This window comes from Sus scrofa, chromosome 16 (genome assembly GCF_000003025.6).
Source record: "Sus scrofa isolate TJ Tabasco breed Duroc chromosome 16, Sscrofa11.1, whole genome shotgun sequence".
In the NCBI taxonomy this organism is placed as follows: Eukaryota; Metazoa; Chordata; class Mammalia; order Artiodactyla; family Suidae; genus Sus; species Sus scrofa.
Genome location: NC_010458.4, coordinates 6,430,139 through 6,441,107, shown reverse-complemented (window position 1 = coordinate 6,441,107; position 10,969 = coordinate 6,430,139). Strand labels below are relative to the sequence as shown.

General features: G+C 42.5%; 1 protein-coding gene across 2 annotated transcripts in view; it reads right to left on the bottom strand.

Annotated features, from left to right (window-relative positions):
- Positions 601 to 10,969, bottom strand: part of BASP1 (brain abundant membrane attached signal protein 1) — a 56,186-nt gene continuing 45,817 nt past the window's right edge. For both annotated transcript variants that reach the window (XM_003483806.4, XM_013984704.2), the window contains exon 2: positions 601 to 2,200. In XM_003483806.4, the coding sequence (XP_003483854.1) occupies positions 1,505 to 2,191 (687 nt within the window). In that variant the 5' untranslated portion in view covers positions 2,192 to 2,200 and the 3' untranslated portion in view covers positions 601 to 1,504. The remainder of the gene's footprint in view (positions 2,201 to 10,969) is intronic.

Here is a 10,969-nt window from a genome sequence, read left to right as displayed (position 1 = left end):
CACCAACTGTTGAATATTTCAGAAGAGAAAAAGGCTTTTCCTTAACCCTTTTGTAGGTGATGCAGGGAAGTCTGCAGGTTGGACATGACTCAAAAGCCATACAAGTCATTAATGCAAAACCTGAACAGTAATCTGTTCACTTCACAAGTCAGGTCCAGGCTTGTATTCACTCCATTGCTATCTCAAGCACAGCCTATACTCAGATCCCCTTTTCTGGGCTCTATCGCAATTTTGGGTGGTTTCACAACCTACATCTTACATGTGACACTTCTACAAGAACTGATAGTTCTCTTCTTCCCAGCCTTCAAGACACAGTCCATTTATATCTTTTACTCAATGTATTTGTGACTTTAAATTAATCACACCACATTTTTAAAGGGTATATCTCCATAGACATAGTAAGTTTCCAGTTTACTTTCTTCCAAGATTTACTGACACTGACTCAGCTGATTTTTAAAACAGATGACATTGAGATCCTGCTCTAGACTTCTGTCCAAACACACCCAAGAAAATACCCAATACATTGTTCTGTTCGCTATTGAGCCAATGACCAAGAAGGAGACAGAGTGGTGGTAAAACAAAACCAGCAGTCCTCATCACTTCATTTTAATTGTTTTAACTTTATTACTGTTGCACCATTTATACAATTACATATAATTTCAATGCATCCATTGTACTTTTTTTTTGTTTTTTATTATTATTATTTTTTCCATTTTCCAATGAGTGGTGTGTTGGTGTCTGTGACACAGAATGGAAGAGAAACTGGAACTGCAATGAACGCAGACTTTTTTTTTTTTTTTTTTTTTTTTTTTTCATTTCCACTGACCAATAAACAGAACTACAGGTGCACCCAACCACGGACATGCATTAACTCGTCATGAGAAATCTAGGGAGGCTAAGTAGGATGAGAGAATGTTTGTTCCTCCCAAAAATACCTGGGGAGGAAGAATGGAGTCTTGGTATCGAGATACATGTGGACAGGCTAAGTGGGCTGTCTGAAAGTTAGCATTCATCCACAACATTAAAAAAATATCAAAATAAGAAAGGCTGTAAATCAAAAAGAAAACACAGAAAATACTGCTTTCATAAAGATCTGATTGCCTTGGCACAGGCCCTGCGGGCAGAATCAAAACGTATCACCCCCGACTCCCCCTTGCAGAAGACAAGATGTTTCGGACCTTAGTGGTGGAGTGCATGTAACAGCAGTTCAGGTACAAAGAGATGTACTGTACTTTCAGACATTGCGCTTTAAACTCCAGGACTGATTGGTAGCGTTGACTGAAGGTATATTAGATATTTCCCCACAAAAATACTATTTGGATTCTCCCCACCCCCTCCCTCCCTCCCTTGATGGGACCACATCGTTTTTCTTGGGCAATACGTATCATTACTTCCAATTTGAAACGAGTTAGTGTAGGAGAGAGAGACAGAGAGAGAGAGAAAGAGAGAGACAGAGAGACAGATCATTGTTAAGCGGTATTCGTTTCTCCAGAGGCTGTCCTTGTTATTCTTTGACTGCTACGGTTTGATCGGAATTAGCTGCCGGGGTCTCGGCAGGTTTGACCTCGTCTGCGGGGGCTGCGGGGGCCTGGGCCTTCGGCGTGGAACTGGGTGCTTCCGTGGCTGCTGGCGTCTCCTTGGAGGATGGGGCAGCCTCAGTGCTGCTGGGTTTTGAGTCTGAAGCTGGGGCCCCGTCACTTTTCGTCTCCTGCGCGGCAGGAGCTGCGGGAGCCTCAGTCTTTGTGGGTTCCCCTGCCTCCTTGCTCTTGTCATCCTTGGTGAGGGCTGCGGGCTCCGCTGCCTCGGCCTCCGAAGCCTTGGGGGCTTCACCGCCGGCCGCGGGGCCCGAAGCAGCTGCCGCCTCCTGCTCAGCATCCTTTGGGGTTTCCTGCTTGCCCTCGGCTCCCTCCGTCTGCTCGGGCTCTGCCTTCGGCGCATCTTCCTTGGCCGCCTCTGCATCTTTCTCGCCTTCCTTGTCGTCTGGCTTGCCGCCAGCGTCCTGAGCATCCTTCTCTGGCTTCTCCTCCTTGCCCTCCTTCACCTCTGGGGTCTCTGCAGCCGCCTGGGTCTCATTCTCCTTCGGGGTTCCTTCCTCTTCTGTCCCGGCTCCTTCAGCCTTCTTGTCTTTGTCCTTGGCCTTCTCATCATTCACATTGTACCCCTTCTTCTTCTTGCTCAGCTTGCCTCCCATCTTGGAGTTCTGTAACACAACACAACACAACACAACACAGGAAAGAGTTACTTGGGGCTCTGGACGGATGCCTGAGTCCTCCCAAATTCATGAGTGGAATCCTAACTCTCAGGGCAACGGTATTGGGGGGGGGGGCATGGATGGGATTAGTCCCCTCCTAGGAGAGAGCCCATCACAGAGCTCTCCCAGCCCCTTACCCCACGTGAGGATGCAGCCAGAAACCAGCCGTCTACCGCCACAAAGTAGGTCCTCGCCAGACACCCAATCTATTGCACCTTTATCTGGGATTCCCAGCCTGCAGAACTGAGGGCAGCCTCGGTGTCAAGTCTAAGAGCTGTGGCGTTCCCATTGTGACTCAGCAGAAATGAATCCGACTAGTATCCATGCGGATGCGGGTTTGATCCCTGGCCTGGCTCAGTGGGTTACGGACCTGAGGGTGCTGTGAGCTGTGGTGTATGTAGCTCATAGACATGGCTCTGATCTCACATTGCTGTGGCTGTGGCTAGGCCGGCAGCTGTAGCTCTGAGTGGACCCCTAGCCTGGGAACCTCCATATGCCGTCAATGTGGCCCTAAAAAGAAAAAGGAGAAAGAGAAACACTTCCCTTTACAGGGTAAGGAGTTCAGAACACTACTGGTCTGTACACTAACGGTTAACACAGGAGTTCCCACTGTGGCTCCACAGGATTGGTGGCTTCATGGGAGTGCTGGGGTGCAGGTTTGATACCTGTGGGGCACAGTGGGTTAAGGATCTGGTGGCGTTGCTGCAGCTGCGGCTTAGGTCGAACTTGTAGCTGGGATCTGATCCCTGGCCTGGGAGCTCCCCGTGCTGCAGGGCTGCCAAAAAATAACACAGTAAATCTTATGCTACATGTATTTTGCCACAATTAAAGAAAAATTTTAAGTAAGCCATAAAAAAGTCAAGAGCTCTGTTATAAAGGATCTACTTGTAGCAAGCTGAGCACATACTAAGCTGCAAGCAAAAGTCAACAAAGACTCTGTGATTCAAAGGCTAAGACTGTCTGTAAAGAGAAGCTAGCAGTATTTGTTCATCTGCTTTCCAAGGTCCAACTCAAACATCTAATGTGCACAAAATGGCAGTGACAACCATTTTAGGTCTACAGTATAGTTAGTAAAAGGCTTCATAATTTTAACACACTTTCTAGAGAAATGGCACAGCTGGAAAATCACAAATCAGAAATTTCAAGAAAATAATCCCAAACCTCAAACTCCTTTCAAATTCCATTATTCACACACACACACACACATATTCATATAAGCACACATATCTTAAAGACCAAAGGCAAGGAGGAATCTGGTCTATCTCATTACTAAGTAGGTCCCATTAAAGGAAAACTATCATCCAAGAAATGAAAAGCAATGGTGTCATACTAAGTGAAGTCAGAAAGACAAAGACAAGTGTCATGAGATCATGAATATGTGGCACCTAATAAAAATGATACAACAGAACTTACAAAACAGAAACAGGTTCCAAGATTTTGAATCCAAGGGGAAATCTGGGGTGGGGTGGGGAGGGATAAATTAGGGGTTGGGATTGATAGACACACACTGCTATATGTAAAACAGAAGTAACAAGGACCTACTGTACAAGGAAGTTTTCTCAGTACTGCATAATAACCTATACGGGAAAAGAATCTGAACAGGAGCGGATATGTGTATAGGTATAACTGATTTGCTTCACTGTATGCCTGAAATAAATTAGCACAACTTTGTAAGTCAACTATATTCCAATATTTTTTCTTTCTTTTTCTTTTTCTTTCTTTTTTTTCCGTTTTAGGGCCATACCTGCCACATACGGAAGTTCTCAGGCTAGAGGTCAAATTGGAGCTGCAGCTACTGGCCTACACCACGGCCACAACACCATGGTATCTGAGCTGTGTCTGCAATCTATACCACAGCTCAGGACAATGCCACATCCTTAACCTACTGAGTCAGCCCACCCATATCCTCCTGGATACTAGTTGGGTTCATTAGCAATTGAGCCACAACAGGAACTCCTCTAATAAAATCTTTAAAAAGAAAAGAAAAGCAATGGTATAGTCAGTTACATTTAGTTTGTTAGTTGCATCAGACATGCATTCACTGCCTTTCAAGGTGTTTTTGGCTTATAAGAAATAGTTCTGTAGTAATGTACACATGCCCTTCATTATCAATTTCCTGATGAGAATCCAAACTAGATACACAACTTCCATGGTCATCAACAGGCTTTTTCACTCAAAGTTAAGTTTCCAACTTTCTGGAGGTTGACGTGATTGGGGTATAGTAACCTGCGAATATATTTGAGTCTTGAATTTTCCCCCCTGGTACTGAATCCACATCAACGATCAATTATAAATTTATAGATAATAATAAATTAAGTCCAGAACCATTGTTGTAGCTGAACAGGTGCTGCATTTCTTTTTGTTCACGTGTATTTTTATTGGCATCATGTATCAGCGGGAATCCACTGAAACGTTGTTCCTTAGAGAAAAATCACTTGCCTTTCCTTGATGAAGCATGGCAGCAATTCCATGCCAATATGCCCTTTAGTCCTTAGGAGGACCTAAATAAGCCCAGGGGTGAGGGAAGGGTGAGAAAGAGAAGAGAGCCATATGCCTTGCCCCATGTCCCCGCAAACAGGTGTACCAGGTGAGAGACCTCCTGGTTCTGTTCTGCTCTAGGTCAGGCAGGGTTGACTCCTGGAAGAGTTAGAATAATATAATGTACTCTTTGACCAGTCTTTTCTTTTTTTTTTTAAATATTATTCATTTATAACAGAGAATTGGCTGCTTACTCATTCCATTCCTGGGAATCATGATGACAGTGAATAACCTACATTTATTGTATTTGAAAGCCAAGTTTTGGGTAGGAGAGTACTGTTCATCAGTCAAAATTTGTCTTGCCACTCTACGTGTGAATTTCCTGTCTGGAATGACTTTAATAGTTGGGGAAGAAAAAAAGCAATAAACCAAAAGATGACGAAAATACTGCTCCTGTTCTCAATGAAGGCCTTTATCACATTATCAAAGTAAGAATTTCTCTCATGCTTTTTAAAAAAAGAGAGTGGGTTTTGGTCATAACCTACTTCAGGCATCCAGTGGGCTCTGACTTAATTTTTGGTTATTTCTCCCTCCGAAGTGGGAGCAAACATAAGTGGTAAAAATACTATTAAATGTACTGTTATCCTCTATGCAATCACACAGCAACAAATGAAAACACAGAAGTAAACCAGAGCAGTGCTTTAAATTACAGTTTACAATTCTTTCACTGAATTCTTAATTACCCACTATGCATGAATGGTGCATGTCAAAAATAAAATAATGCCAGCTCTGATATTTCAGGATATTTTGGTACATTAGGTTAGAGCTAAGAAACAGAAAATCTGACAGGTCTGCCTTTAGGCTCTTCACCCAGTTCTATAATAGAAACCCATACTCCAACTTGAAAATTACAGAATAGTAGACAAAGTACAAATATAGTGTGTATGAACATAACCTATGAATGCTTTTTTTTTTTTTTTTGGTCCTTTTGTCATTTCTAGAGCCGCTCTTGTGGCATATAGAGGTTCCCAGGCTAGGGGTCCAATCGGAGCTGTAGCCACCGGCCTACGCCAGAGCCACAGCAATGCGGGATCCAAGCCAAATCTGCGACCTACACCACAGCTCATGGCAACGCCGGATCGTCAACCCATGGAGCAAGGCCAGGGATCAAACCTGCAACCTCATGGTTCCTAGTCAGGTTCGTTAACCACTGAGCCAAGACAGGAACTCCTGAATGCTCCTTTTTAACCCCCATAGCATGAAATTCTATTCAGCTGTCCCCAGAGGCTCAAGGTCATGTTGGTTTACAAACCTAAAATCTACATTACTAACACGGGTGTTATGAAACAGGGCCACTTTTTTTGTCTTTTTGCTATTTCTTGGGCCGCTCCCGTGGCATATGGAGGTTCCCAGGCTAGGGGTCGAATCGGAGCTGTAGCCACTGGCCTACGCCTGAGCCACAGCAACACGGGATCCGAGCCGCATCTGCGACCTACACCACAGCTCACGGCAACGCTGGATCCTTAACCCACTGAGCGAGGCCAGGGACTGAACCCGCAACCTCATGGTTCCTAGTCAGATTTGTTAACCACTGTGCCACGACGGGAACTCCAGCAGAGCCACTTTCTATTCTTTGTTTACGGGTAGTAAACTGAACACACATAATCAAATTCTAAGAAAGTGTGCCTCCATTTCTGTTTTTCAAACACAAAGTTAGTGGACTCCTATTTTTTGCTAATTTTCTTGTGTTAATTATAGTGAGGTATCAAAGGGGGGCTAATAGAATCCACTAGAACCCTGCAAAAGCAGAGTAATCTAAGTATATTCTAAGACATTATGGGTAAAAACCTTGCCTACATCCAGGGATAAATTAAAATTACAACTTGAGATAAGCAATGAGATCCTGCTGTGTTGCTCTGGGAACTATATCTAGTCACTTGTGATGGAGCAGGATGGCGGATGATGTGAGAAAAGGAATGTATATGTGTATGTGTGTGACTGGGTCACTTTGCTGTACAGCAGAAAATTACAGAACACTGTAAACCAACTATAACAGAAAAAATAAAAATTATTATAAAAAATAAATTACAACTTGAAATCTATTAACTCAAGCTGTCGACAAGATTAAGGACAAAACCTGAATTTCAGGTCCTCTCTCTCCCCTAAACCTTTTATTACCCCATTTGCCAAGATCCTTAAGAAATAAGGAGCGGTGGGTATATATTCTACTTATTTCTCTCATTTCTATTGCTTCTAATTTTGGAAGAGATCAGTTGGTGTAGAAAGCCAGAAGTTAGAACTTCTAAGTTTAACAAAACAAAACAACCACAAAAAGCAATCAAATAGTAATATACCCTGGAAGTTACTTAAACCCAAATCTAAGCTAAGGGCTTGTATCTCTTCACGTTGGGGACATTCACTAGTCATTGAGTGGCAGAGCAAGAACAGTCAGACCCATGCTGATGTACTGAACTAAGCTTTATGTGCTGATACAACATCAAACACTAAAGTTGATTTATCAGGTAAAATATCTCAAAGGAAAGCACACTCGGAGTCATCCTTTAAAATCATAGGAGAATTCTATGCTACCAGGGCCAAATTTATAGACTTTGGGCTTCAAATTAGCATTGAAAACAACTAATCAACCGCAAGAGAGGACCTTCACTGTGTTTATTCTGGAAAATGTTGGGCAGGACTTATTTCACCGAGACTTTGCACATTGTGTCATTGTAGACGCAATAAGATATTGTGATGAATCACATCTGCACAGCACACCTGCCCTGAATTCCTGGGCAAGTGACTTAACTTGATTGCCCTTTCATTTCCTGTAGCATAGGAAATGTCAATCTTAAGAATGTTTGACGTTTCATGGGCCTGCAATAAATATTAGTTCATTTCCTCATCATTTACTTTTGCAGTTCTTAGATAATGCTGTGTTTGTAAAAGCCCAAAGGAACAGCAGGACCGAGGGCCCACACAAATACACACAGAATCAGGAATTAGAAGCACTGTCACTGAAATATTTAAAAACAATTTTCAAAGGGCATCAAGGAGATTTTAGGTATGTGTCCCAAGCATATGCTCCTGCGGACTGGGTATGTGTGGAAAAGAAGTCTGTACCATCACCTGCTGTCACCATCTTGCAAATATTAAAATCAGTCTACTTCTTTGGTTTGAATCTCTTATATACGTAAGATTCTTGAGGTTACAGTCTTTTAAAACTATAAACAGTCTATTACATTGAGAAATCATTTTCCAGATAGAAGTAAATATTGTAGACTCGTTATCAGATTTATTTCCTCTCAATGTGAGCTGATACTGGAGTGATCACAGAAGAAATACCATCTCATCTTCCCACCACCTTTTCATCACATGGTCCAAAGAAACAAGAAAAACTCCCTTTCAGTTATTAGGATGAAAACAGAATCCAATTCCTCGGTTACGACTGATTTACTGACTCTTATTATATACATAGGTGAAAGGCAAAAAACTTGAGCTATACCTCATCTCGGTTAAGAAATTAAACATGCGAAGTTCATGAGGGAAAGTAACAGTCAAATGCCGCTCACTGTTTTTTTCCAACTTTCCACAGAGGAAAATTTTCTTTTATCAAGTACCAATCATTGACTATCTTTAAGATACTAAAAAAGTGTTTTCAATCTCCCATAGCTGTCTCGTGACTTATCACCCCACCCCACTGCCCCATCTTATAAAAGCCAGCCGCTCTCTAGTTGATTCATCCCACTTGGCTATAAACAATGCAGAATTTTGCTTTTAAGTGAAGAGAGAAAGGGACATTCTCGTATGGTTAGGTGATCAAAGCAACCGGGGATGGGACGTGGGAAAACAGGGGAGAAGTCATGAAAATTAGAGGGAAGATGGATGGCGTTTATGAGCCCCCCAGCCTGGGTCTCTTTTGCCTGCACCTCCATCTGGGACTCAGAGAGAGAGCGCATCTGTGTCATACACCCACCACCTCTGCAGACTGACTTCACAGTGTTGTCAGCTTACATTACAGTCACTTCTGACACAACTTTTCTTTGTCTATTGGCAGCAAATGACTTGCTAATAAATGACAGTGTGTATTTATGAACCTATACAAAACTAAAGGTGTGTCTTCCAGGCACATAAGAGCTTAACTTCGTAGCAGGGAGGATGGGTAAGGTGAGGATTATTTTGTCCTCAAAAATAAGTACATGAAGTAAAGTAATAAATGGCCTCCGTATTAGGTTTTCATTCTTTCTCCAAAGCAAATATTTGGAGGCTTGTGCTGAGTCTTGGAGCTAACAAGCCTTTCTTTTGTAAAAGGAAATCCTGTTGACAAGCTAATGTTCAACCACCAAGTTGAATACTAAGATAGACCTCCAAAAAACAAACAAACAAACAAAAAAAAAACAAACAACCTGTGATGCTATATATTGCCACTATAGCCCCCCTAAAATAAATTGGGGGGAGGGGTTAGGGACAAAAAATAATTTGAAATGTTATGTTATAATAAAGATACCATAATAGACAGAGATAATAAGTCACCTCCCATCTGGGTCTCAAATTCCCCTTTCAGTAAAATGAAGATATTTAGGGCTTGTTCTCTTTCTGAAAGAAAGAAAAATTACATATATATGTATGGATGTTTATAGTACTAAACCAAAAGGTATATGTGAGATGAACGTGCTATGATCAATTCTATTTATTTTCTCTCCAAAAAAAGTACGTTGCAATCTAACCCTCCAGGTTACAGTAGTAGTAAGTAGGACCTTTGGCCAAGAGGTGGAGCCCTCATGAAAGGGATTAGCGCCCTTATAAAAGGGTCCCCACAGAGCTTTCTGGCCCCTTACACCATGTGAGGATAGAGCAAGAAGATGGCAACCCTTACCCTGAGGGCCTTCACCAGAGGCCTGGCACGCTGGCACCCTGAGCTTTAGAATTCTACAGCTTCCATAACGATAAGAAATAAATTTCTATTGTTTATTTACACCACCCAGCGGTATGGAACTTTGTTACACCAGCTCAAATGGATGAAAACAATAAAGTTCTATACTCCTGACCATTGTTATCATAAAAACTTAGACCAGGAGTTCCCGTTGTGGCTTACTGGTAACAAACCTGACTAGGATCCATGAGGATGCAGGTTCGATCCCTGGCCTCACTCAGGGGGTTAAGGATCACAGCATTGCTGTGAAAAGTTTGCAGATGTGGCTCAGGTCTGCTATTGCTGCGGCTGTGTCATAGGCTGGCAACTGCAGCTCCAATTCAACCCCTAGCCTGGGAACTTACGAACGCTGTAGGTGTGACCCCCCCCCCAAAAAAAACCACACCCACACAAAAACCTTATACCATCTTGCACCCTGAAGATTAAACTGACAACCAGTTGGTTTATTGCTATGATTCTATTTTGTTTTGTCTTGTCTTTTTCAGGCCACACCTGCAGCCTACGGAGGTTCCCAGGCTAGGGGTCTAATCGGAGCTGTTGCTGCCGGCCTACACCACAGCTCACGGCAAGTGTTGTTATTTCTTTGTGCATAATCTCAACATATATGAAACTCATTAGAAATTAGAAATAAAAACTTAAAAAACAATATCCAAATGTTTATCAAATCCCAGACATTCCTTCCTTCAATAAGTCTGAAGAAGTGACCACACCAGTCACCAGCACTACCACCACCAGTCGATTATACCACTTGCTTTGGGGGGAATCTTTTGTTTTGTTTTGAGTGCAGAAATAGGCAATATTGGTTCTAAGGAAAAAAATTTTCACTTGTTGAATATGGCCCATTGTGGATTTTCTCGAATGTTCAGAACCTGATTAGTTTTATGTTAAAAACTGAGGCTTTTTTTTTTTTTTTTTTTTTGCTTTGGCACGCAGCAGTGAAAAGAGCTGAATCTTAACCACTAGACCACCAAGGAACTCCCTGAAGTCAAATATTCTATCCTATAAGCTTCCCTAGCAGGACCTTCAGAGGCAAGAAAAAGAATCTAGCAGTATAAAGAGTTTAAACCTTGATTTCATTCTTCACTGAAGGTAAAGCAATGGTATTAGGAGTCAGGAAGCCCACTAGAATGGTTTCCCTGTTCCCCAGGGCTAAGAAAGGAGCCAGCTGAGGTGTTCCTGTGGTTGCTCAGTGGAAACGAATCTGACTAGTATCCATGAGGACACAGGTTCAATCCCTGGCCTTGCTCAGTGGGTTAAGGATCCAGTGTGGCCATGAGCTGTAGTGTACATGGCAGAGGGGGCTCAGATCT